Here is a 25,946-nt window from a genome sequence, read left to right as displayed (position 1 = left end):
AATGCCACACGACTTCATGTTGACCAGGGTACTCCGCAGCTTTAGAGCAAACTTCTTTAGCTTGTCGGTGGCTTTAGCGTTGTCAATCTTGGGCCACGTCAGGATATCTTTCTCGTGACGCTCAAGTTGTCGCTCCTCACCGCCATACCAGGCTTCTATTTCCACCAATGCTGCTTGAAAGGCGCCTGTTCCGTCCATAATGTCCTGGACGAGTTCCTCGGCACTCCCTCCGGCGAGTGACTCTCTCAGTCTCGCCATCTTGTAGTGCTCAGTTGTGTGGGGGTCTGTTCCCACCAAACTCATGAATTTCTGTCTCCAAGGGACATAGTTCACTGGCGCTCCGTCAAACTGCGGTAGCTTCAACGGCTTCAAATGGGATCTGTATGTCCCGGCATGAGGGTAAGCAGCTGGTGATGTATATGGACGTTGTCCATCTGGCTGACTATACTGCGTAGCCAACTGACTCTGTGCAGCTGCTGGTGCACTTTGCTGTACATAATATGGCGTGTAAAAAGTTGCAGGATTCGCAGCTGGTGATGTATATGGACGTTGTCCATCTGGCTGACTATACTGCGTAGCCAACTGACTCTGTGCAGCTGCTGGTGCACTTTGCTGTACATAATATGGCGTGTAGAAAGTTGCAGGATTCGCAGCTGGTGATGTATCTGGCTGACTATACTGCGTAGCCAACTGACTCTGTGCAGCTGCTGGTGCACTCTGCTGCTGTACATACGGTGAGTAGAAAGTAGTTGCAGGATTCTGGCTGCTGGCTGCGGGTCTGGCTGATTGACCTCTTGCACTCACTACTCTGGCCTGTCCAAGCTGGCTAGGCACTTTCTGCTGGACTGTGTAGCTACTTGGCTGCACTTGAGATGTCACAGCAGGGTGATACTTCTGGTTAGCTGGTGTCTGATACTGTGGGCCTTGGGGCAGTTGTGGCTTCAGACTAGTTGTGGTGAATGGTGCAAAGCTGGACTGCACAGTGACCATCTTTCCTGGTCTGTGTTGTGCGTTGTTACTAGTATTAGCCACAGCTACTGGGGCAAAACTGTTACTCTGCAACACAGGATTCACTGCACTATCACCAGACATACCTGCATGTACTTGACTGCCGCTAGCGCTGTCGCTGCTCACTGGACCATCAATGACAATGGACTGTGCATGTGTCACTGTGGATGGCAGTCCGTCACTTCGACCAGCTTCCACTTCCACCGTTCTGGTCTTACTTGGTAGCCAGCTCTGGGGACTTCTTCGTTCCACATCCACAGCACTCAAGCATGGAGGCAGACTACCAGCTGGTGTTTGTCTTGGCTTGGCTGGCTGGATGTCAACTGCGTCCACCACGCTGAAGGCGCGCCCTGCTCTCCCAGACTCTGCGCTGGTAATTTTGAGCTTCTCAAGGAGTTGATGATGGCGCACGAGTGCTTCTGTCGTGAGCCCTTGTCCAACACCTGCGTGGGACAGTCTCCGTGCACTTTCATCTCTCCGACTCCTGCGGCTGCTCGCGGTGGAGCCTTTCTCTGAGAGCTCCAACTCCAGCGCTGCTCCGTCTGCAGCCAATCGCTTGGTCACCAACTCTCTGTTGAGTTCCAATCTCTTTTCGACCGCCTCAGCCTCCAGCTGGACTAATTCCTCAGCAGCTTGCAACTCTCTCTCGCGTATCCTGGCCGCGAGTTCCAGTTCGGCTTCCTTACTGGATTTCTTGGAAACTTGGGAGACACTATCCCACTCTCCATATCGCGAAGGAGGCTTACCCTTCGTCGACCTGACGCTCGTTCTTTTTTCCATCGACTCCGATTACTGCCTCGGACTCGGATCCGGCTCGAAGGACCAGTTGTTCGGTCACGGAATCTGGACTCCAAAGAAGACTGTATTTATTTCTGTTCTTCGTAACTGAACGAAAATCTCTAGACTAATAGTATGCACACATCATCGTGCCTTGGCACGGACATACCAACTCTGCTATTGTCCTCTCTCCAGGACCAAAACACTCTGCTTTCCAAAGAGACAAAAAAACTCTCCTCTCCAAAGTGAAACTGGTACTATAACAAAAGCACAGCTGATAAAGCGAACAGACCTACAGCCAATCAGCAAACCAGTTCCGTCATATGATCCGGCAGGTATTGCATGCCATGCATGTACTAGATTAATGCTACGGTACAGACAATCGCATGTCTAGACAGGTCCTAACAGTGTCTAGTCAGTACTAGCATCATGCTCACATGTGCCGGGTCAGCACACAATACATCGACCTAGCAAACGGTAACCTACGGGATCTACTGGAACAGCTAGAATGTCAGTTTTACTTGTGAAACATTTGCATACTCCTGGCGTGCCATACATGGCACACACTCTTGCAGTATTTCTGATGATGTCACGCTGATCAATTTGATATTCATATTGTGAGTCGTGCACATCTCCCTGTTTCAAGGGTGGGTCATCCTATAGTATCAGGAAAGTTTCTGCCGCAAGAAGGGTGTCTGTTTAGATTTAAATGTATCCAATGGTTTGTGTACACTGCTTTCTTCTGTTTCCTGGCTTGTGTAGCTGGGCAAAGGAGTTCGGCGAATGTAGTGGACTGAAAGCAATATTAAGTGTGCTGGACAGTACTCAAAATGTCAGAAGAATGTAAGTTTTATCTGTTTGCTTATACAATGAAACCTTGGAAATCCAACCACCCTCGGGATCAGCCAAAAAGTTTGCATTCGTCCGAATGTTGTAGCACCGCAGGGAAACCCCTTATTCAGTGCATAACAAACGTATCTTGTCGATCAGAATGTAACTTTGACCTTGTCTCAAGCATCTGCAACACTAAAGTAATGTGATTTCACCCATCAATCCATCTAGATGAGGTCACACCGGGCTAAACATGAATGGAAGCTTTCTTCAGCACGCCAGGACAGTACACTGGTTCATCACTTTATGTGTGCGCTTGAATTAACTGCCTGTTGTTGATGGGATTTCTCTTTGGTTGTTTTGCTTAACAGAGCAAGTGATAAGCTGGACATGCACCTGAAGCTGGAGTATGCCTGTGTACGCTGCATCAAAGCCTTGGTCAACAACAGAGTAAGTTTCTCTTGCAAACAAACGAATACTGTAATTTCACAAATTTTCGGTGTACCTTTATTTTCGGTACTTTCGGTGCGTCTGTTTCATACCTAAAATTTCAATACACCGAACAAACACTAACACACGTAATCCAATAGGGAACTGCTTCTCTGTACCGAAAATTTCTGTTCACCTTACCTAGCCTGTTGCCCTCATACCGAAAATATTGAGCACCGAAAATAGTACTCTAATTTCAGAAATTTTCGGTGCTCAATATTTTCGGTATGAGAGCAAAAAGCTAGGTTAGGGTGAACAGAAATTTTCGGTACAGAGAACCAGTTCCCTATTGGGTTACGTGTGTTAGTGTTTGTTCGGTGTATTGAAGTTTTAGGTATGAAACAGATGCACCGAAAGTACCGAAAATAAAAGTACACCGAAAATTTGTGAAATTACAGTAGTTAAATTGGTATTCAAATGAACATTGGTTTGTGATAATCATGGTTCGTCACATCACTAATGTCCACGGATGATAGTGAGATATTGCTCTTATTATAGGCTTGATTCTGCCATCTTTGTTTGGCAAGGCCGGGTTTCCATGGAATGCTATGCTTTGGATGCTCGCTGTGAAGATGCTCTTGTTGAAAGCAGGTAGATAGCATGGGAGTATCACGCACCACCCCTTTGGTCCACACCATTGACTTCTCCTATACCGTATAACAGCAAAATAGGAGAGAGATACTGTTGTAAAATGTTCACATGCTGTAAATTGTAGACGACCATCAAACCATGACGAAGTGCAGCCAGCTCCAAGTTGATTTCATCAGCGGAGATGTGATAAGCTTCACTGTGTTGTGAGGTAGCTTCGTGCTCTTCCGCAGCTTACAGTTGTGTGTGTGTGTGTGTGTGTGTGTGTGTGTGTGTGTGTGTGCGTGTGCGTGTGCGTGTGCGTGTGTGTGTGTGTGTGTGTGTGTGTGTGTGTGTGTGTGTGTGTGTGTGTGTGTGTGCATGTGTATGTGTCGGCTGTGTGCATGCTTGTTGATTATGTGTCCTATTGTTATATTGCAGTATGGCTTGAAGCTGATTCTGGATGATGATGAGGGCTTGGCAATGCTGGCAAGGTCGCTGGATCCCAATGAGCCTGGTCTTATGATAGAGGTCATCAGTGTCATGGCAGCGCTGGCTATTGTTCCACCGATTGGGTGAGTGGGTTTGTTTAGTTGTGTGTGTGTGTGCTGTGCTGTGCTGTTCTGTCTACCGACACGTTGAGCGTGGAGTAGTGCTGACAATGCTGACAGTGAGTTGGTGGACAAGCCGTTGATTATTCACTCTCATTGTAATATCAAAAAAAGTATTCTTTCTAGACCAAAGAGTGGTATATTTGATAACATTTAATAACGATAGAAATATTTACGATGCTTCTCCAGACGTTTCGTTGTTCTGAACAACATCGCCACTGACGATGTTGTTCAGAACAACGAAACGTCTGGAGAAGTATCGTAAATATTTCTATCGTTATTAAATTTTATCAAATATACCACTTTATACCACCCTTTTATACAAACTCTCATTCAACTTCAACAGAGATTTCAAGTTTATATTTTCAATATAAACCTGAATATAAACTTGAATATAAACGCCTTTTTTTAGGGCCACAACACTGTCAGCAGCAGGATTAGGCAGTAGAATCGGATGTAGAGCGCTTTCTCTTTAGCTTTTTCCGAGCTTGCTTAGCACGGTCAGCATGAATGTTGAACACAATAGATGTGTTCTGAAATGTAGAAGCAGCGGCATTCAGATAGGGAGCCAAAGCAGATGAACTCACAGTAGAAGTACTATTCTGAACAGGGCTAGCCTGAACAGAAGTGGCTATGGATGAAGGGTGCAGTGGAAAATTCTCTTTGCAAGTGGCAGGCGGAACAGCTTTCACAGAGCCAAGATCAACAGCAGCAGCCATAGAGCAAGAATCTTTTGTGGTGGGGCGATCATAAGCAGATAAGGATTGAACATTACGATGGCCTGACACACTGCAAATTCGCCTATCATCAATGCCACTGCGCTTCATGTTGGTAATGCAAGTGGCACGTACACAATGATTAGTATAAGCCATGGAAAGATCAGCGAGCTCAGACAATCTCTTCATCATTCCTGCTAACAGATTGTGCGACAGCGGTGAGCGTGTGTACCAACATGACATATCAGCAGGAAGCTTACCAGGTTTCACAGCGCGCTGAAACAAGCGATCTTGGTCAGGGTGAAGCTTGTCAAGGTAACGCTTGATTGCTGTCAGCTGCGTTTGATCATTGATTACTCCTGCTGACGACCAGTCCGATCCTGTCAAGCCCCCTTGGTGATTCTTGGACATAAACGATGTTCCAAGCCTGAGCACGTCTTGTCCGTCGATAGATTCAAACACGAGGTCGCGTTTCGTTAGCTTTGACTGCATTTCACCACCTCTGAGGCAGAAGTGGAGAGTTAGCTGGTACCAAACGTAGAACGCCAGCTTGATCGCGTCGGTTGTTTCGACGACATCCTCGAAATATGTGCGCAGCTTTCCGAGATCGTCTTCAGACAGTGGTTCTTTGTGCTTTACAGCTGGTTCGTTGCCTGCGCGCTTGCGTGCCTTTAGTACACCATCCAATAGTTTGTTGGTCCTTGCAAAGGCTTCATCGCTGAAGATGTTGATTTCTCGCATAGAAGACAGATGACGCTGTATAGCACTTCTTGCTGCCAGAAGACTGTTCTTTGAGAAAGGAGTTCCATGGCGCGTCTTCGCATCGACGTAGAAAGAGCCAACTAGGTCTGAAAGCTCCGGAATGGGGATTGAGGAGAAGTTCGTAGTCGAAGCCTTTTGATCTTTGCAGTAATCAGTGAAGAGCCGTACCCAATACTGGGTTGCTGAGTGTGTACTCTTTGGAACAGCGTCAGAGATGAGTTTTTGCTGGTCCTCCTTCGTTGACGCTCCGAAAACTCTTTTCTTGGGTGGATCTTCAGACTGATCTGGATCCATAGTGAAATCAATGTTACCACAACTGCCAAACTGGAGGAAGTGGCAGATATGGGGTGCCCAAGTTGCTTATAACTTCAAAAAGCGCGCCCAAATTTGCGCGCCTAAATTCACCATGGAAACAAGCAGTTGACCGTGTTCTCCAACGTCGTCACCTAAAGAATGTCACGAAAGTTCTCACTTTTTGGAGGAAGCTCTGCACTGGCCTAGTGACTAGGTAAAGCGATACTGTTGTCAGTGTTGACTCCTGCATAACCGCTGTACAGTGCTAGTAGGCTAGTCTACTGTCTTCCACAAGTAATGAAGAATGGCTATCTCTTCGGTAGAAGACAAGGGTAATGATTAATGGCTGATACTGCTCACAAAAAAGCCGGTGGAGTTGAATGGAGGTTTGTATAAAGGCTGGTATAAATATACTACAACCTACTCTTAGGTTTATACGTGGAATATAAACTATCACACAAACCTCGGCTTCGCCTCGGTTTGTGTTCAGTTTATATTCCACGTATAAACCTAAGGTTAGTTTGTATTATATACCTTTGGTCTAGAAAAAATACTTTTTTTGATAATGCTGACAGTGCTTACATAGCACTTGTGTAGTTACACTTCCTACTCTCTTGGAGAAGTAGTGTACGGGACCGCTGGCACAACCCAGCACAGCGAACACTATCAGGCATGCAAACCAAGCTGAAACGCTGTTTGAAAGTGACGGAGGGGGGGGGGGGGGGGGGTGTGGTAGTGTAACGTACTATAGGGCATGACTGTGAGCCTGTGGCCTGCATGTACTTGGTCCTACACACATTATTTTTTGGTACCTTTTGACCTGGCACTTGCATGACACTGTGTCATGTGATCTCTTACACTATACCAGTATGTAGGGGTGCGGCATTGTTTTGTTGAAACAATTTCTTAGTCGTGTATTGCTATGTTTTGTTTTGGATTTTCCTTTCCATGTCAACTTCAACTTGTTGCAGGCATGACAAAGCTCTCGAAGCATTGACTCTCTTAGGAGAGCAGGATACGGTTGGAAGGTTTGATGTTCTGATTGACGCATTACGCCTGGAAAATACGGATTCTCGGAAAAAGAGTGCATTACAGGTAGGCATTTTATCGATATACTCAATCTGCGCATTTGTATTTGTATTGCCTGAATTTCACCACTACTTTTTTCTTAGCCGAGCCCGATGCCTGTTTCTCTCTTGTGTTCTTCTTTCGTCCGGCCGCATTGGATCACTATGTTGAATTGCTGCTTTTCAAGAGTGATTACTACACAATTGATAACCTAAGCTCCTGATGCATCTCCGGCCGTGATAACTGCTGTCATGCTGCCTGGAAGAACATATCAATTCTGGTTGGCCTAGTGGTAGACAGAGGTTGTTTTTGCTGGTGGTGTTATTGGTGATGGTGCTGCTGCTGCCGCCGCCGCTGCCACCGTTTTTGTTGTTGTTGTTGTTGTTGAATTCTTTATCCTCACGATGGCACCATCGCCAATACAAGTTGTTGTTGTTGTTATTGAATTCTTTATCCTCACGATGGCACCATCGCCAATACGAGTTGTTGTTGTTGTTGTTGTTGTTGTTGAATTCTTTATTCTCACGATGGCACCATCGCCAATAAGAGTTGTTGTTGTTGTTGTTGTTGTTGTTGTTGTTGTTGTTGAATTCTTTATTCTCACGATGGCACCATCGCCAATAAGAGTTGTTGTTGTTGTTGTTGTTGTTGTTGTTGTTGTATGTGCATGTAGCTGATGATCTACTGTAAACCGTGAAATTATTGCGATGGTCTAATTTCTGCAAAATTCGCGACCGCGTGGAAATCGCGAAATTTAGACAGTGTGAAAAGGAGATCCATGAAAAAACGCCGCGAAAATTTCACGCTTTACAGTAGCTTTTTGGCCAACTTGTCTGTTGCCATATCCATGTGGGCTTTGGATATTTCTTGTGCTGTTTCTTGTTATTAAAGCTGTTGATCTCTGTTTTACTTTGCCGTGGTTGTTTTGCCCAGTTATCCTGTCTGCAGTTCATCAACGCTATTGTGACACTTCCGGATGACTTGGACATGCGTGTGCACCTGCGCTGTGAGGTGTTGCGTGCTGGTTTGAACACCGTCATTCTGGAAATGAACTCAGAGGAATTGACTGATAATGTGGCTGTGCAACTTGAAGTCTGGGATTATCACAAAGAAGAAGACATGATGGAACTGCAACAGCGTACCCAGGATGTTCGTGCTGAAATGGATGACCCGTATGAGCTCTTTAACCTTCTCATGTTGATCCTTAGTGATGGACCAGGGTACCCGTTCTTCTTATCTTTGCTTCAACACCTTGTGCTAGTTCGCGATGATGACTATTCCCGGACAGAGTATCTTAGATTGATTGATGAGTGTGTATCGCAGATTGTTCTTCATCAGGGTGGTGTCGATCCTGACTTTGCTACTCGTCGATTCCATATTGATGTTGACCCTCTTATTGAAGGCATGGTGGACAAAGCACAAGTTGAGGATGCAATCGCAGAGGCAGAGCATCTACGTGAACTTGTAAGAACCCATGGTGAAGCATGATCAAGTTCTGTTAAGTTCTTCAATGGTGTCAGTTGCCTGGTTTAGGCTAGGCTCTTCACTGCCTTTATTTCTGTGCGTGTCTGTGTGAGTGCGTCCTAGTAAATACAGTGATATCCTTCAGAGTCCGAAATTTACTTGTGAGATTCTAGCCGTGAACTGTTTTCTTTAGCGGTCTTTGCACGGATGAAGGAGCCAGTCTGGAGATACTGCTGCATGCATGCTTAGTTTGCTGCACATGCCCCCAGGTGTAGGTAGTGGTGCTGATTGAGACCCATACTGCGCCTATATTCATATGCATATGCACATGTAGGCATGTTATCATGCATTTTTGTTTTTGCTATTGTTCGTTTCAGATGGATGAGCAGATCGAAGCTGCAAAGGATAAGGAAACGTACTGGGCAGAGCGTGTGGATGAGCTTCACGTAGATCTAGGTCTGAAAGAGACACAGAGAATCAAGGAGGTCGATGCGCTGAACACCAAGGTAAGAGACGAGACTGTGCGCGATGCGTTACCTTTCTTTCATGGGATTTGAAAGTGATGACGTCGTGTCGTTATATCTGACTGGGTATTAGAGATCACACGTTAGTTTTCTAATTTTTCATGCACTCTTCGGTAGGTTATGTGTGGTATGTTTGTAGCTGGCCCATTTTGTTGTTGTTTCATGCTGGTGTGATGTAATTCTTAACCCCCGTCCGCCTCCTCCTGAGGACCTTAGGGTCCAGTCACTCCCAGGGATAGCATGAACTTACTGTGAAGTAGACCACTTCGAATTTGCATGGATCCATACCAAAACTGGAACGCAACTGGATCCGATATCAGGGCTGTCATGCCAGTGGCAAGGCACTTGCAAGGCTTATTAAAGTTGACGTGGTTAGAACGTCTGAGTCAAGACAACAAGTTTATATGCATGCATGTGTGCGATGCGATGTAAATGTACATGTGAACGAGCTGTTTGCCTGTGTTCTGTGGTGATTTCAGATTCAGGAGATGTTGAAGAAAGGCGTTCAAGCTCAGGGTGGTAAGATGATCAGTCAATACTGAATGCTTTGCTAGTCTTAGTTTTCTGAACGTTTTGTTGTTTTCTTGTCGCTCTAGTCATGCACGTTGCTTGCATTGTGACCTTCGGAATAGATACATGATTTGGCGGATGTCTGTGTGTAGTGTTGATACCACCGCAGGTCCTATGCTCAGGTCCTATGCTTACCTGTGGCTTTCAGCTGTACTGTTACCTTCTTTTTGTTTATATTTATCACAACCTAGGCGCAGCAGCACCATCTTCTGATAATAAGACTGCAGACAAGACAGAAGCAGCGAAAGAGCCTGAGAAGGCAACGGCACCAGCACCTCCGCCACCTCCGCCTCCGCCACCATCAAACGCTGCAGGACCACCTCCACCGCCACCGCCACCTGGAGCTGCAGGTGGCCCCCCGCCTCCCCCTCCACCTCCTGGTATGGGTGGTCCACCAGGTCCACCCGGTCCACCTCCTCCCCCGGGTGGTATGCCAGGTGCGCCGCCTCCACCGCCATCCCTCGGCCTTCACAATCCACTGGGTGCTCGCAAGTCGAATGCTGGAAAGAAGAAATATACACAGCTTATTCAGTTGAAGCGTTTGAACTGGAACAAGGCAAGTTTGTGTTTGGTACTTCTCTCAACAACTTGTCTGTTTTCCATTGCTCTGACGATGGGGTGTGTAAACGCTCGTCACAAGTAAGCGTTCACCCACGCTGAAATTCAATCATACACGTACACGATAATTATATGTACACTGGAACGGGTTAGCCGGAATCCAACTGGTTTTAGCGTTCTGTCAGATAGTTTCTTGGTGTGGTAGCTGTACTGATGTAGGCTACACGTGCTGCTTTTTCTGCTTTGATCCCGTTAACCGGCGTTTTCCTGTTCTGTTTTTTTTGCAGATCCAAACTCGTCAGCTTAAGACAGATTCGTTCTGGAGTACTTGTCGTGAAGACAAGTTTGAAAGTGACGTGCTATTCAGAAAACTGGAGTCGGCATTTGCTGCAAAGAGTAGGTCATAATGCCTGCCTCTGATGTTGCTGGTACACTCACGTTTTTGGAAATGATCATTATGCTGTAATGTCTACACTCATGGCCGAAGCCAATCAAAGGAAGTGAGGGCGATAATAGCCAGATGTGGCAAGCTGAGCAAAAAGATAATAATTATGGGAAAGAACAAAAAGAGAGTGAGATGCGAGGTGCACTGTTTTAGTTATATGGCCACGCCTGTGGTATGCAAGCGCACAAACAAGCTTCCGAACTGGTCGTACTTGGAAAGAAGTTTAATCACACAGTACGCACGCCGTGAGTGGTAAAGAATTGCTACAGGATTCTGTAAAACATGTGTGCATTTGGCAATGTGCGCTTGCCTCCTATTTGGAAGTGGATGTGTTGTTTCGGAAGTTGTACTTCAGGATTAGTATACAGACTTGTCCCCATGTTTCACTCGTTTAGTATGCATGGCCATCCTCCACAGCTCCGTTTGCGTTCCTATGGTACTACATTACATGGTGAGATCATTACTGGAGGCTCTGCAAAAGCTTAAACTCGACTCAAGATGTCCATGCGCTGCAAGATGTGTACACGCTGCCCGTGAATCAGACATGAAAAAGGACTTGTTTCAGTTAATGCGAACAAGAAGTACAGCTCCACAATTTGAATGTGAAGTGAGAAACTGGCCAAGCTCTTACTAGCCAAATCAGCCTGCGGAAGGTTGCTAAAAATGTGGCATATCCTTGGCCTATAATTACAGGTGCACTCTAACTGTCTGTGCATGTACAGCGCACCATTATCTGACCCCTCTGGGCCGAATCCCTTCATGTCTCTGAACAGGACTCCTGCATGCCAGGTTTGTAAGACACCATGGCTGGTTTTTCGTTCCTCTATTCCATTACAGGCCCAAAGAAGGAGAAGACACAAGGTGATGGTGGAGAAGCTGCAGCACCACAAGCATCCAAGAAGACGAAAGTGCTGCGTGTCCTCGATCCTAAGTCATCACAGAACCTGTGTAAGTTATCATACAAGCATCTCGTATGCTGTTTTAGTATTTTATGTGAATGACCAACATCTGAAACTACAGTACTGTCGGGCGCTGAACAACTGGGGATCAGGGCTCTAGCCTAGCCCGTTCTTATTTTTAGCGATCACAGCAGTTTCATTCTTATTCGATGGTACAGTCTTACATGTACATTTATGCAGAGTTATACGTCTGAGTGTACATTACGGTTTCCGTTCTTATCTGCAAAAATCCAGTCTAGACTGTTCTTAAAAATTGGTGAAATTCTAGCATGGCCGTTCTTCGGCGCCCGACAGTACTGTACACTGCTATTGGGATTACGAATGCCTGGCATTGGCTTCAGTGCACCAAACAAGGATGTTGTGTCAGTCTTGAGCATCGTGTGTTATTTTGTTAAATCTTGGATCCTTCCTATTCATTCTTCTTTTCCTATTTACTTCTGGCTTCTCGTCGTGTTTATGGCAGCTATTATGCTGGGCTCACTTAAAATGCCCTTTGATGAGATTCGGCTGCGGATTCTACGTTGTGATGGTGGCTTGGAGCCAGAGTCTATCCAGGCTATTCAGAAATACCTACCTCCGGCTGACAAGGTGTGTAACTTGTGTTTGCTGGTGCCCTGCTGTGTCTGGTGTTGTATGTGTCGCTTTCATAAGCTCACCGGTAGTTTTGCCAGTAGTGACTTCGGTCGCTTGCAACCAGCCACTGATTCTGTGGAATTAAGTTTGAACACTTGTGATGGGAAAAATGGCATCGAAGGGCTTTTCGGCAGGGCCTGGTCAAATTCTAGAAGATTGCATCGAGTTTGTCGGAAAAAGGAGATGTTCATGCCCTTGGGACATGGAATCGCGTTCCTCACGATGAATTTTACCTGCTCTGCGCTTTTTCGGGGATGAATGATTCTGGCCGTGGGAGTTTCCAAGGCGGTGAGAAGCTTTTTCTTCCTCTATGAGCAGCTGTTTTTCGCCGGCATGCCATAAAGTATGCACTATCGTTCCATATGCGCAGCTCGAGTGAAGCTTGATACATGTAAATGTACCTAGCCGTCATGGTAGATGCAGCAGATACTGTAAAAGCCATATATATATAACGGAGTGCTAACTCTAACGAGTTAACGAGGAGAAATCTGTCGTTAAAATAGAAATCGTTATGCAGAAATCGATACATATAGACGCGTACCTAGGCATTTCAAAACTATAGACGCGTACCTAGGCAAAAACCGTTATGCCAGCATCTATACCATGTGCACATAAAATCTGTGATCACTTTTTGCATAAATTTTTCCAAATTGGGCGCGTCTGTTATCAAATCGTTTAGAAACTATATGAGAGTAATTGTGGAGCGGACCTGAGCAATATTCCGAAAACTATTCTCAAAAAGCTCCAGCCAAATTTGAAATATTTCAAAAACCCTACGCGTCTATAGTTTTGAAATGGACTGTAGTGTCCTATTGAGCGTTGAGAATAAGTGAGAATCGTTACCTTTGGTACACGTAAACCAGTCAATTTTGGGAAATCGTTATATATGCGCCTCGTTTGAATAATGGCTTTTACAGCAGTGCTCCAGTGGATGTTACTGAACCTACGCTATCGGTAGATTGGCAGTTTTTCTTCATGTAGATGCTGCAAGGAGTACTGTATGCACCGTATTGACATGCAGTGTTGCACTACGCACCTTAGGCACAGGTTTTGTTAGCACTGACTGTCTGCACATGCAAACCAAACTGATTTGCAGAAAACAAAGTCTAATTATGCTTTGCTAACTTCGAATTATCAGCACAAAATCCCACACATTTTCTATGTACCGCAAAGTACCGTTGATCCGCCCTCCCCATGCCATGTTGCTTCCCAGCTGGGTTTTCGGTAGGGGGCGGGAATTATATCAAGGCTGTCAAGTGAAGTACGATGTACAACAACGCGGAGGATCAGACTCGATGTGCTGGATTGTGCAAATTTTCATCCTGGATTGGCATCGTCTTGCGTTGTATACGCCGAAGTCGCTTCACAGGTAGAACATCGACAGGGGGCAGGAATTAGAGAGGGGGCGGATCAACGGTACTTTGCAGTAAGTGGATTTGGTGAGACTTCTAATTAACCGGACATACCCAGTTTGAGGTTCGAATTATCAGAAATTGTTATGTGGAAATCGTATTGATAGAAATCGGTCCTGGAAAAACTTCTAATTAACCCTTTATGTACCGCGCATCTAATGTATGCGTAGGGTACTCCTCGTCAATGATGGACCTATAGGATAAATTCTAGACGCATTTTGTATGTGCAAGTTATGTTTTTCTGAATCTATAGTAATGAATGGGTCCATTTGTCAACATATTGTAATCCAGCATGCAGCTATAAGTAGAGGGCATACAAAGAATACCCAATTATGAGCCAATTGTGCGTAATTCTGACAATTGAGATCGCTACATTTGAAATAAAGTATAGACGTATCAGGGACGGCCATTGGGACGCACAGTGACAGAAGGATACCACAGGCACTAGTTGCATGCATGAATAGCAACAGAAGGGGCGGAAAACGGATGTATCGTCTAATTACTAGACGCAAACAATTGCGTCAAATATTCAAATTATTGCAATTATTTCAGATTTGAAATATGCAGTTTTGCTGATCTACTCACGTCGAGTGAGGATTGGTGATTGAGAAGACAAGAAATAGTTACTAGGGGATGACCTCCGCCTGCCTTGGTGATTTTATGCCATCGCTGCCCTCCCTCTCGCTGCTACTTGCAGAGCGAATGGCTTCAGCGATGAAAATTGGCAGTTTCGATTCAGATCATGAGGAGATATCGCTGCTTCAGCTCTCTCCAGGTGTCTACCACTACTAGAGGATGTCGACATTAGCTGGAGAAGGCTATATCTCTATTAGCAGCAGCGTGACGGAACGAAAACACAATCGAAATTGGCAAAATATATCGCAGAGCGCTGCATTTGCGAAGCGCACATTTTGCCGCGATCGGTCTCCATACTTTCAAATGGCGACCTACCCATATCATACATCAAAATTTTCAGTGGGGTCTCAGCTGTCTACTGCAAAAAAACCGCGAATCAATCAGAGAAAGGACGCCGCCGAACGGCGTGTCCAAGTGCGGCGCGCCGAACCGTAAATATTTTTACGGTTCGAGATGGGCGCAGTACATAAAGGGTTAAGCAGTATGTTCGAATTAAGCTATATTCGAATTATCAGGATTCCACCTGTATGTACGTATGACGTTCGCAACAGCATGTGTAAATCAATGTTTTTTCTCTTGTTTTCCATCAACCAGCTGAAAGAAATCACACACTATCGCCATAGCTACAGTGAATTGGCAGAGTCGGAGCAGTTCTGTCTGACGGTAAGCTAGGCATTTTGACCTATGGAACAGTTCTGTCTGACCCTGTGCTAAGCATATTGGTCTATGGAGCAGTTCAGTCTGTTCTGTCTGATGATGTGCTGGGCATATTGGTCTATGGAACAATTCTGTCTGGTGTTCTAAGCATATTCGACTGCTCTTGTCGTTATACCCTGGACTCACATTGACCGTGTGCACGTTTTCAGTGAAACCCCTGGTCCTAGGCTGGCTTTATTCCCAATGAAATGAAACCCCTGGTCCTAGACTGGCTTTATTCCCAATGAAATGAAACCCTGGTCCTAGGCTGGCTTTATTCCCAATGAAATGAAGCCCCTGGTCCTAGGCTGGCTTTATTCCCAATCAAAACAACTGTTTACAGCAATTACTCTAGGTGTCAAAATCAGCCTTCAAGCTTACAGCAACTGAGACAATGTTATACCTGTTTTGACTGAAGTGCTGTATTGTGTGCTGTGCAGGTGGGAACAATATTCCGCTTGGAGAGAAGATTGGATGCAATGGTGACACAGTTCCGGTTCCAAGAGGAGATTGAGGATGTTAAGCCGAACATTGACCTTCTGATTTCCGCCTGTCAAGAGATGCGCTCAACACGCTTCCGCAGCGTTCTGGAGCTTGTACTGCTGGTTGGTAACTACATGAATGCTGGCTCTCGTAATCAGCAATCCTACGGATTTGAGCTGAACTTCCTAACCAAGCTAAGAAACACGAAGACCACTGATAACAAGAAGACGTTGATGCACTTCTTCGCAGATCTAATCCACACTGAACACCCGGAGCTGGCATCATTTGTCGAGGACATGTCAAGCTGTGGAAAGGCAGCACGAGGTGGGTCATTCTGATATTCCTCATTTTTATTGGCTCAGTGAGTGCATTACCATGGCTATGCACTATCAAGGGTACACATTCTACATAACCCCCAAGAGGGTGCAACTGCCTGCACAGCCTCGATACAGTGCTGCGACGGCAGAACTTCACATCACGTGACATGGTTCAAAAGGTTACGCTGGCAAGCAGTGCATTGTGACCTGTATCTTTCGTGCACAGGGTGCAAGTAATGTGTATGGGCACAACTGTACTTACTGTTCTCTGCCTGTTGGTGCTCAGGGAATCTGTTGTAGCAAGCTATGCTCATTCTCTACCCCCCCCCCCCTTTTTGACATACATGAAGGAGTAGGCACATTTGTGATAGCTGCCATTTGACAAACTGGTGAACTCCCTTTAGATCGAAACGTTTCCCTGCACCAATCTTCTACAAGTCACTTCACGTCGATTTCAAATGCGTTATTCGAAGTACAAACAAAAAAAGTGCGTCCACTGGATAATTCGACCGCAGTCGTCGTAGAGAAGGGCAGTTTACTGCAGAGTGTAATTGTGTCCTTGGAGCGCTAATTTCTGATTTCGAGTTCAAATGCAGTTGCTTTACCAGTTTAAGTTACCTACAATTCAAAGTTTTGGAATTTTCAATGCCTAGATGGCGGTGCATGAAAGTTTGTCCGGTCATGAAAATATTCTGCTTGGCGCAGGGTCCAGCCAACACAATGTACGCAAGAACTCAAACGCAAACATTTGTGATGCTTTACCTGCATAGTATTTCTTGTGATTTCCCTCTCCTTCTTTTCTCTCCCTCTCTCCCTCTTCTTCTCCGTCTCTCTCCCTCTCCCTCTCCGTCCCCCACACTTTCTAGGAGTCCCCGCTTAGTGTGTATGGATATATGTACATGTGTTTACGTGTGGGTGCGGGTCTGTGTTGGTATATGTATATGTGTGTGCGTGCATGTATGTGCATGGGTGTGTGGCATTGTGTCACATTTCACATTTCTAGTATCTGAAGAAACGATATCCAAGACACTAAATCAGCTTCAGAAGAGTATCAATAAAGTATCAGAGGAGCTGCGTCACCATGAAATCGCCAAAGAAAAGGAGGACTTCTTCTACAAACATATGTTTGAATTTGTCAACAAGGCCAACTCCATGCTCAAGTCGTATACTGTTCAGTTTGCCAAGCTTCAAGATCTGATCAAGAGCTTGGCTGGATATTACTGTCTGGATTTGAAGAAAGCTCCTATTGAGGAAATCTTCTCCGATATATCTACGTTCCTGGACAATTTCAAGGTATGAGCATGTATATTCCTCCTCTTGTCCATTGAAATAATGTTTAGGCAGCAGCAGCCTTGCCCTGCTTGCACGTGCTAACTTAGCAAACTTGCTGCGATTTTCATCTGATTCCATAGAATTACAAGTTGTACAACGCTGTCATGTGATTAGTACTGATTGCCAAGTATTGCTTGTGGAATCCTGGTGATGCTTACTCGATGACCCAGCATGTAGTCTTGGCGCTTGCGGTTGGAGTCAAATTTCGAAGATTTTATCCATCTTTAGTTAGGAGGTTTTGGAGGTGTCAACTGTTGGACAGGTTAAGAGTCACTCCTGTCACTTTCCCATTAGTCTTTCTGGACCACTCCCCCCCCCCCCTCCCTACTTTGGCAAGACCGGCACAATGAGTTTCTATGCATACCAGTATGCTTTGTGTGTATTAGTATTTATTAAACTTCATACGGATTGTATCACTATCTTTGGTTCCTCTAGGATGCTATGACTGACAATAAGAAAGAAAAAGAGCTGGAAGAGAAGAGGAAGCGTGCCAAGGAACGAGAGGTAATGTCCTGTAGTAAATGTTGAATTTCGAGATTGCTTTTTTGAGAATTGCACTGTCACCTCACCGCCTCTTTTAGGTACATGTTCTACTATTCTTTTTTTCTTAAATATCTTGTCATGCACACTTTGTGTGTATGTTTGCGGCAAGTAGAACTATCTCCAGTTAGCATCAGATGCTGTTCTGCTCTCACCCTGTGTGGATGCCGATCTGAACACTGGATCACCCATGTATTGCGCCGTGCATTGTGTTTGTCTGCGCCTAAGAGACTTTTCTTACCTGTGTCAGGGGTCTGCGCCAGGAGTTCTATTGATATTTTGTAGTGTTTAAACCGAACACGGATTCTTCGAACGAATAATCTATCGAATAATTTCGCCCTCCATCGAACGAATAATCTATATTCTATCATACGCATGATGGCATTTTTCAACACTTTTTCAGCACTTTTTAAGTAGTTTTTTAAATAATTTTTTTGCTGATTATCGGATTTTGTTAGGTAGAGGTGCAAAACCGGTTAACTTGTACCGCCAAGAGTACATTACCCCCCCCCCCCCCCCCAGAGTGTGAAACGCCTGATCCAGCTCTGCAAAGGGTCTTGGTCGAAAGTGGTCAAAGACCGAAAATCACATTCACTGCATCCATGTTTCCCTCGTATGGAAAGAAAAGAAGTACATGTACATGTATTACTAGATATTATTATTTTTTTTATTTATGCATATTTTGATAGGGCAGATACCGATAGGAGATTAAAAAAATCTTGGAGGAGAAGTGATTGAGAAGAAATACTATGAGCAGATCTACGCAGTGCAAATATCAGTAGGGTTAGCACTGAGCATAGATGGGGTTTTTTTTGTTTTTTTTCGATTTCTGATAATTCCTACGACTATTCGATTATTCGTTCACCCCACGAATATTCTAAATTATTCGATTATTCGATTATTCGTTTCAACACTAATATTTTGCTTTCCACAACCCTGTGTGCTTCCCATTTATCCCTTGGGGGGGGGGCTTCTTGCATTGTGTGTTGACATTAGCAACTGCCCTGTGTTTGTTGTTCACTGGTTGTAGGAGCGTGGCAAGGCAAAACGAACAGCGGCTGCTCAAGACAAAATGGAGAAGATGAAGGCAATATCGTCAAGTAAGCTATTATTTTGAAAGCCTAGTGATCAAGAGTAAATAAACTCCCAGGAGTGTCCAACTCTGCATACAGGGTTTCCAGCGGCGAAGGCTAGCGTGCGCGCAGTCCGAATATCTGCCAAATCATGGCTAGCGCCTCGCGTATTAAAAGCTGCGTGGGTTTCTGTCGAGAGTGCTATTTTTCAACTCCATTGATCGCTGAAACGGGCTGGGACCATACACAGCACGTGCTGTGATTTCCCGCAGTCGGCAGCAGACCCCATAGAAAGGGTATCCAGAGTGTACACTCTTGGGAGCTTGTGTACTCTTGCTAGTACCGTAAAGTACCAGCAGAGCGCCCCGTCTCGCAAGAGCGCCCCACCTTGATTTTACAGCCAAGGGAAGAAAATCATATGGCAGGATGCTACTAAGTTTGTACGATGTGAGAATCTTCGTGTACTAAGGTCACACTTGGTATGCTTTTATGTGGCGCTCGAAGGTAAACTGGGTACGGATTGATTGCACAATGTGCAATGTTTGGACAAGGTCCGTGTCGTATGACCTACAGACAGGAATCCACCTCCACAAGGCGGCCACGAAAGGACGAGATGGTGGGGCGCTATGGCGGTACTTTACGGTACTAGTAGGAGATTCACACGCACACACACACACCATTTGACCATTTTGACCATTTGACGCCCATCGCCTCCGGCACCACCCTCACTATGTTGAGTTTATTGAAATAGCTGCTGTAGCATTTCCTACCCGTTTAGGCAGAATTGTCCATGATGTAATCGATGTGCTAGTGCCTGGTCTACACAAAAATGAGAATAAAGGTGCCCTAAGGCATCCTGCCCATGACGTAACGGCCATTGAGCAAAATCTCGTTTGGATATGAAGAGCTGAGATGCATAGCCCGATGATCACCAAATTTGAGAAAATCAGATTTTCAGCTCAGTGTGATCAAAAGGTCTAGGGGCACCAACAGGCAAAATTTCACATTCAAAATCGGGCTAGAGCCATTTCAAAACTGGAACACAGATGACTTGTGTACTCCTCCATAGCACAGCACAGAGAAATTAGGTCCAACCTGATGGCAATTTGATCGATGGGGCAGGCCTTTTGCCTGGTTTCATATGGGTGCAGAGGCTTAGCTTCAAGTGTGCTGGTAGAGTCTTCATGGGCCTTCTCTGCCAGACTTGGGTGGAAAGGGTTTCTGGCAGGTTGATACCAACTGGTGAATGATGTAATAAACTGTCGGGTGCTAGCTGATACTGAGAGATTTTAGTATTAGTAAGTTCTTTTTCGACCAGACGAGACCACGAGACGCTTGCAAACGCTTGCTCGAAAAGGAACCTACTACAGTCTGTGTCGGCTATAGAGTGACCGGATATAAGAATATATCGGCTACAGTGATATTGGTACGAAATATCAAAAGCAAAACGTATTTTATCCAGTACAAATATCACTATAACCAATATTATCGGATGTAATGATATATCGGATATTATGATGGCAACAAAGAATCAAAACATGCATAACACACTATATTATTATCGGCTATAGTGATAACTTTAAAATACATGACTGTAGCAATAATATCAAAGGCTGTATTTTTTTTACTTTCTTCACGTTCCTTATTTTTATAGTGATACATTTACATGTACATAACAGAATTTTTTATGGAAATGCGGGCACTGTCAACTATGCAGCATGCTCATTTGTCAAAACGCCATGCTGGACGTATTTCCTTGCCTTTCATGTGTCGATCGAAAAAAAGAAAAAAATCGATCGTATCGCATATAGTGATGCATCGGTTATACAGTGGATATCGGTTATAAAGTCATCGGACATAGTGATAAACCGGCTATATTGATACAAAATGAAAATATCAAAAGCAAAACCAGAAAAAGCCAGTCAAATTATCATTATAACCAATATATCGGATATAGCGATAAATCGGCTATAAGGATACAGAATCACCATTCAAAACATCTCTTTGTGCAGAACAAATATCGTCTATAATGATAGCAACACTCGAGTGTGAGGCATTGACGTCTCGACTTGGAGCCACATGTGTGTTTTCATAGTGTATTCTGGTCTGATGCTTCCTGGATGATGCCTTTGGGCCAAGAAGTTCTTCACTCTAGACTGGGGAAGGTGCAGCAGCATGCATCATGTATCAGTACGCTACATTACTCATTAGCGCGATCGAGTACCCACACGTGTATAATGTGTATGTAAGACGAGCGCAGTTGAAAATCGCCAGTAGTGATATACCGGTTATAGTGATAAAATGTGAAAAATCAGAAGGGCACGTTATAACCAATATCTACTGTAGTGATAAAATCACGGAAATCAAAATGGTACGCCGATACGGACTGTACTACTATGAATGGACGGACCAAATGAAGATGGCATCATCAAATTATGATTGTTGTTGTTTATACTTTCTGCAGGTGTGTGCAGTTGTTGTTGTTCATACTTTCTGCAGGTGTGTGCAGTTGAATATCAGCACATACACTTCTATGCAGACGTGTACTATAGTTGAATACAAGCACCTGTGCTTTTGTGCACGCGAGTATGGTACATATCTACCTATGTGCCAACAACTCCGATCTTTACACTCATTTGAGAAAGCGAGGGGAAATACTCGTGGCACATCCAGTGTATGTATGTGTTTTGTCTACCTTTCTCCAGTGCCGTCTGATCAAGCTGGAGTATTGGATGACTTGATGGATGCCCTCAACTCTGGTGCTGCATTCACCAACTTCAAGCGCACTCGCCCGTAAGTACATTCCGTATTCAATCATTCACCCACTTGTCACAACCTCAACCAAACACCATGATGCTGAGATGACGAATCCTGCTGTACTGTTGCCGACACTCGCTTTCTTCTACATGTAGTCAAGACTGGCGGCTCTTGATCGATTATTGACTTCTTTATCTTTGTCTTTCCTCTTGGTCACATTGGTGCACTTGCAGATGTTCCACTCTGCAGTTGTGTCTATATATATTTTTAACTCCAATTGTCCATGCTGGTATTCGAGCACTGATAGTTCCACACTTCTGTTTCATCACCTCCTCTGCGTTGCCATCCCTGTTCTATTTTTTCCCGCTTCGAACCTTCATTAATTTTAGTTGCTCTCGTGAAAAATTCTTTAAAAAACCTTACCCGTACCTGCTGATTGTGCTTTAGAACAGTGCTGCTGCTGCTGCTGCACGTGCTATGATTTATGCGTTATGCTTTATGTTGCAATTCCTTTGTGTGCATCTGGTGGCGCAGGCGCGCTGTGCCTTTCCGTGCCGTTTTGCTTCCCTTTTCGTAGAGTCTCCTCGGGAGTATTGGAGGTTGACGAGCAAATGGAGTGCTGCGCCATTTGCGTGTTTGAAGAGTTTATCTGTGCACGCGGAAGTCATTGAAAGATCTTCCTGCCCATAACCGTCGTCGCATTTAGTCCTCCGAGCCTTTCTGGTCATCTTGTTGAATATGGTCTTCATCGTAGTGTGTGATTTTGTGTTGTAATGTAAGCTTGATTCCGTAGTGTTCTTACTTGTAGGTTCTTAGTGTTGTGACAATGGCTGATCAGGACATACTGAACCCCCAACTTTGGGGCAGGAGGCAGGAGTTGGTGAACAAGTTTCCCGGGAAGCCTGTGACTTCAGTGGGCAAACAGTATGAACTCTGACACCACCCGGTGGTGTCCACACTATCCTCCTGGCCTCAGCAAGTTACCATCTCGGCGTCACACATCCATGTGCCTTGACAGTCAACAACGGATCACAGAGCACCACCGCCTGGCCAACTGGAAACCTCACTATAATATGCAGCCATAGTGGAGGCACCCGGTGGCGGCTGCTGCCCTGATCACCATCCATAGTCCAGCCTGCAATGTCAGAGTTTGCGCTCTGTTTGACAAAGCCTCCACTGTCACGCTGATCGACTTTTGACGGTGTATGCATGTATGTTTCTGCTGCTGCTAATTCTGGACCCAAAAGCCTACAAAGAGGCCGTTCTGGACCCAAAAGCCTACAAAGAAGCCTACAAAGAGGCCGTTCTGGACCCAAACGCCTACAAAGAGGCCGTTCTGGACCCAAGTTGCCGTCAGCGCCGCCTCATTGCTTTCAGTGTCAGCATTACCGAAGTGTTCCACCCAGTCCAGAGGCACGAAGCCGCCTGGGACAGCCAGCGGTTCCCGTGGCTTGCCTATCGGAGTACCACCTGACGTCTTCAGGATGAAAGTAATGCCATTTGGTGCAACCTCTCGTCTCCTTTGTCGGCAATGTTAGTGGTGTATCACACCCGGAGACGTGGCTCTGACTGTAGACTGCCATAATGGAGCATCATTACATGGACGACTACTTTGATTCCACAGGAGATGAAGCCATCTCACTGTCTGCCGATGTCATCCGCGTTACACAGGACAGTGTCAAGATCTTTCTTTTCTACTGCACTGAAATTTCGGCGAACATTGAGAAATTGTTGTAAATCGCTGATCTTTTCCTCACTCGCTACCGTGTATAACCTAAACGTGAAGAGTGTGCGCTTTATTCTGAACTCGAGAACTCTCCGGTCCTGTATTTCTGATCAGTGTGCTTAAAATGCATACAGTCGCGCAATCAAATCGTATTCTGTGCTTAGCGACTGCTCACATACCATAAGCATCTGTACCCGCACTGTTAGGATGATCTGCCCGCACTCATCAAATGTGTATGTTTCCATCATGGATATTTGAAAAATTTCCGCCAATCAACAATTGCCATGCTCAAGAATGTGCTATATGCTAGTTTGCCCCTCCTGGGTTGATTTAGTGCAATTATATGTGTTCTATTCTGCATTGTTTCGTCTCTCCTTTTTTCTACAGTTCCAAGAAAGGAAGTCGTGTTACTATGCCGCAAGACAAAGACGGGGATGATGTGAGGAAAACTGAGCTTGGAGCGAGCCTTGCTCACCCTAAAGTCGGCGAGAGGTTGTCTAGTGCATCCAAGCCTCGTGCTAAGAAAGCTTTCTCACTACGCCGTGAGCGCAAGGCTGACATACCACCATGATCAGCTGGACCAGGACTGTCCGAGTACGGTAATTTTATTTTCAGTGAAATTGCAATGGGGATGGCAGGGGTGTAAGTGTTCACCGCCGCCAGTTATGGCTCTTCTATTCGTGCAGCGGACCCTTACACATACGGGTGCATGGAATTCAATGACATTGTGAGGAAGGGGAGCTACACGATCTTCCACAACATTCCTTCCCTGTAGATATGGTAGCTTCCATGTGGCTTACTCGACACCATCAACTGTGAGGAACCAAACACCACGCCATCCCCGACACACTCCTCAATATCTAGCGAACCACCCAGAATCATGACATGCTAGCGGTACAATCTTTTTTCTGCTTTTAATACTCCTGAGGCCGTCTGCCATTTTTACTGTTTTCTACGTTTCCATGACTCCTCATAATCTTCTGCTTCACTGCCCAGAACATGTCTTCTCTATCTTTTTGAAATGTTACTACTTTCTGCTGTCATCTAGCTGTGCTGCTGCTGCTGCTGTAAATTATTTTCCCGGTTTACTTCTGCTAATTAGTCTTGTTTTATATTATTGGTAGGCAGAGAAAATTCATGACACATTAGGTACCTTGTCTGTTCTCCCGAATCCTGTTGTCTGCTACTACCTACAAGTACGTTGTATATGCTGTTGTCTTGCGTAGATCGTGAAACAGCTATTCTCTCGCTTATCATCATCATTCATCACACACAACCATTCTGCATCTTTCTGCCTATTTTGGAACTCATCTACAGTTGCCGTCTAAGGAATCTACATCCAGTACTAATGAATATTGTCCACGCTGAAAAGTATGGTTTTCTTTAAAAAATATCTACTCAACCTATTCTCCTATTTGTGTGTGTGTGGGGGGGGGGGGGGGGTGTCTAGCCTATACACGTATACAGGCATATTTCTGTTTAGACCAGCAACATACAGCAACATACAGCAACATACAGCAACATACAGCAACATACAGCCGAACTACAGTTGCGCTTACTGAAATCTGACCCAAAGTGCAAGCTGGCGGACCAGTTCCGATCACATCATTGTGTTTGTGCATGTGTACGTCCAGCCGCATTCGTTCCACTTCCAGGACGTCAAGGGCCGTGGAAGTTGATGGTGCCAGCTTTGCACTTTGAGTCGGATTTCAATGAGCGGAACTGTAATTTTCGTAAACAACAGTGGGAAGTGCAAGGGCAGCAACCTAACTGCCTGTACAGAATGCTTTAATTAAGATCTTTTTGGTTGTTCCAACGAGGAACACACGCTTCCTGCCGAACTTGACACTTCAACTTCATCACTAACGCCGAAGTCGCAACTTCTAAAATCTTTTTAGATCTGCAAAGTCCACAATTCCCTGCACAATACAGCCGAATAAATTTTCATATACGAAATTGTGGGAGGAAGGATATTTTCATACCGGGATTCCGGGGCCAGAGAGTAGCAGCATCTGGCTAAAAGACGACATAAGCGAGTGGAATGTGAAACAATGTGGCTTTTGCCGACCGGCTGCTCGTTCTGTTTTGGGAAGGGTCTATTTATGCGAATTACACCGATGGTTCTGGGAGGCATTTGACTGTCCCCTTGGAAAAACGCGATTCCGCGGTCGCGGCAAATTTCGCAGAAATTGCCGTCATCCGCGGAAATTGCGGAATCCACAGTTTTGCCCGCAGAATCAGGATTTTAACGGGCAAATTAGTAAAATTACTACCCAGAAAGCAGCAGAAAAACTACTTTGCGATCTGTTTGAGCACATTGCTCTTGGCAGTGTAGGTGAGTGCAGTCTCTCCAAGATTCTTCACTCCCATTCAGTTTGTGACAGCAAAGAATAGCATGAAAACTGAAAAGTACTCCTTCATGCAACTAGTTGTCATATCCTCTACAAGGATTGTGAAAAACTTGCAGAAAGTGCCGCAGATTTTTGATTTTACTGCAGAAAATGTCGCGGAATAACCCACTATTCCCCGCAGAATTTGTCGCGGATTTCAGAATTCTTGTCCGCGTTTTCCAAAGGGACAGATTTGAGTTCCGCAAGTCATGGCCACAATGGTCAGGCTAGAACGTTCAGATTTCGTCAAGAATTGAGCTATGTTCTGAAATCATGTATCCTCTAAAGGCCTCATTCACTTGAAAGCA

The 25,946-nt window shown here is 45.1% G+C and overlaps 1 protein-coding gene across 2 annotated transcripts in view; it reads left to right on the top strand.

The window, feature by feature from the left end:
* Positions 1-24,643, top strand: part of LOC135822796 (protein diaphanous homolog 2-like) — a 39,780-nt gene extending 15,137 nt beyond the window's left edge. For both annotated transcript variants that reach the window (XM_065335625.1, XM_065335635.1), the window contains exons 5-22: positions 2,548-2,628; positions 2,988-3,066; positions 4,114-4,247; positions 7,027-7,150; positions 8,057-8,587; positions 8,965-9,093; positions 9,591-9,630; positions 9,873-10,237; positions 10,527-10,635; positions 11,522-11,632; positions 12,107-12,231; positions 14,919-14,987; positions 15,461-15,827; positions 16,824-17,113; positions 17,588-17,656; positions 18,723-18,792; positions 21,471-21,558; positions 23,636-24,643. In XM_065335625.1, the coding sequence (XP_065191697.1) occupies positions 2,548-2,628; positions 2,988-3,066; positions 4,114-4,247; positions 7,027-7,150; positions 8,057-8,587; positions 8,965-9,093; positions 9,591-9,630; positions 9,873-10,237; positions 10,527-10,635; positions 11,522-11,632; positions 12,107-12,231; positions 14,919-14,987; positions 15,461-15,827; positions 16,824-17,113; positions 17,588-17,656; positions 18,723-18,792; positions 21,471-21,558; positions 23,636-23,819 (2,965 nt within the window). In that variant the 3' untranslated portion in view covers positions 23,820-24,643. The remainder of the gene's footprint in view (positions 1-2,547; positions 2,629-2,987; positions 3,067-4,113; positions 4,248-7,026; positions 7,151-8,056; positions 8,588-8,964; positions 9,094-9,590; positions 9,631-9,872; positions 10,238-10,526; positions 10,636-11,521; positions 11,633-12,106; positions 12,232-14,918; positions 14,988-15,460; positions 15,828-16,823; positions 17,114-17,587; positions 17,657-18,722; positions 18,793-21,470; positions 21,559-23,635) is intronic.
* The last annotated feature ends 1,303 nt before the right edge of the window (positions 24,644-25,946 follow it).

The sequence above is a fragment of the Sycon ciliatum genome, chromosome 1 (genome assembly GCF_964019385.1).
Source record: "Sycon ciliatum chromosome 1, ocSycCili1.1, whole genome shotgun sequence".
Lineage (NCBI taxonomy): Eukaryota > Metazoa > Porifera > Calcarea > Leucosolenida > Sycettidae > Sycon > Sycon ciliatum.
Note: the sequence above shows the minus strand (reverse complement) of the source record. Positions and strands in the feature narration are given on the sequence as shown.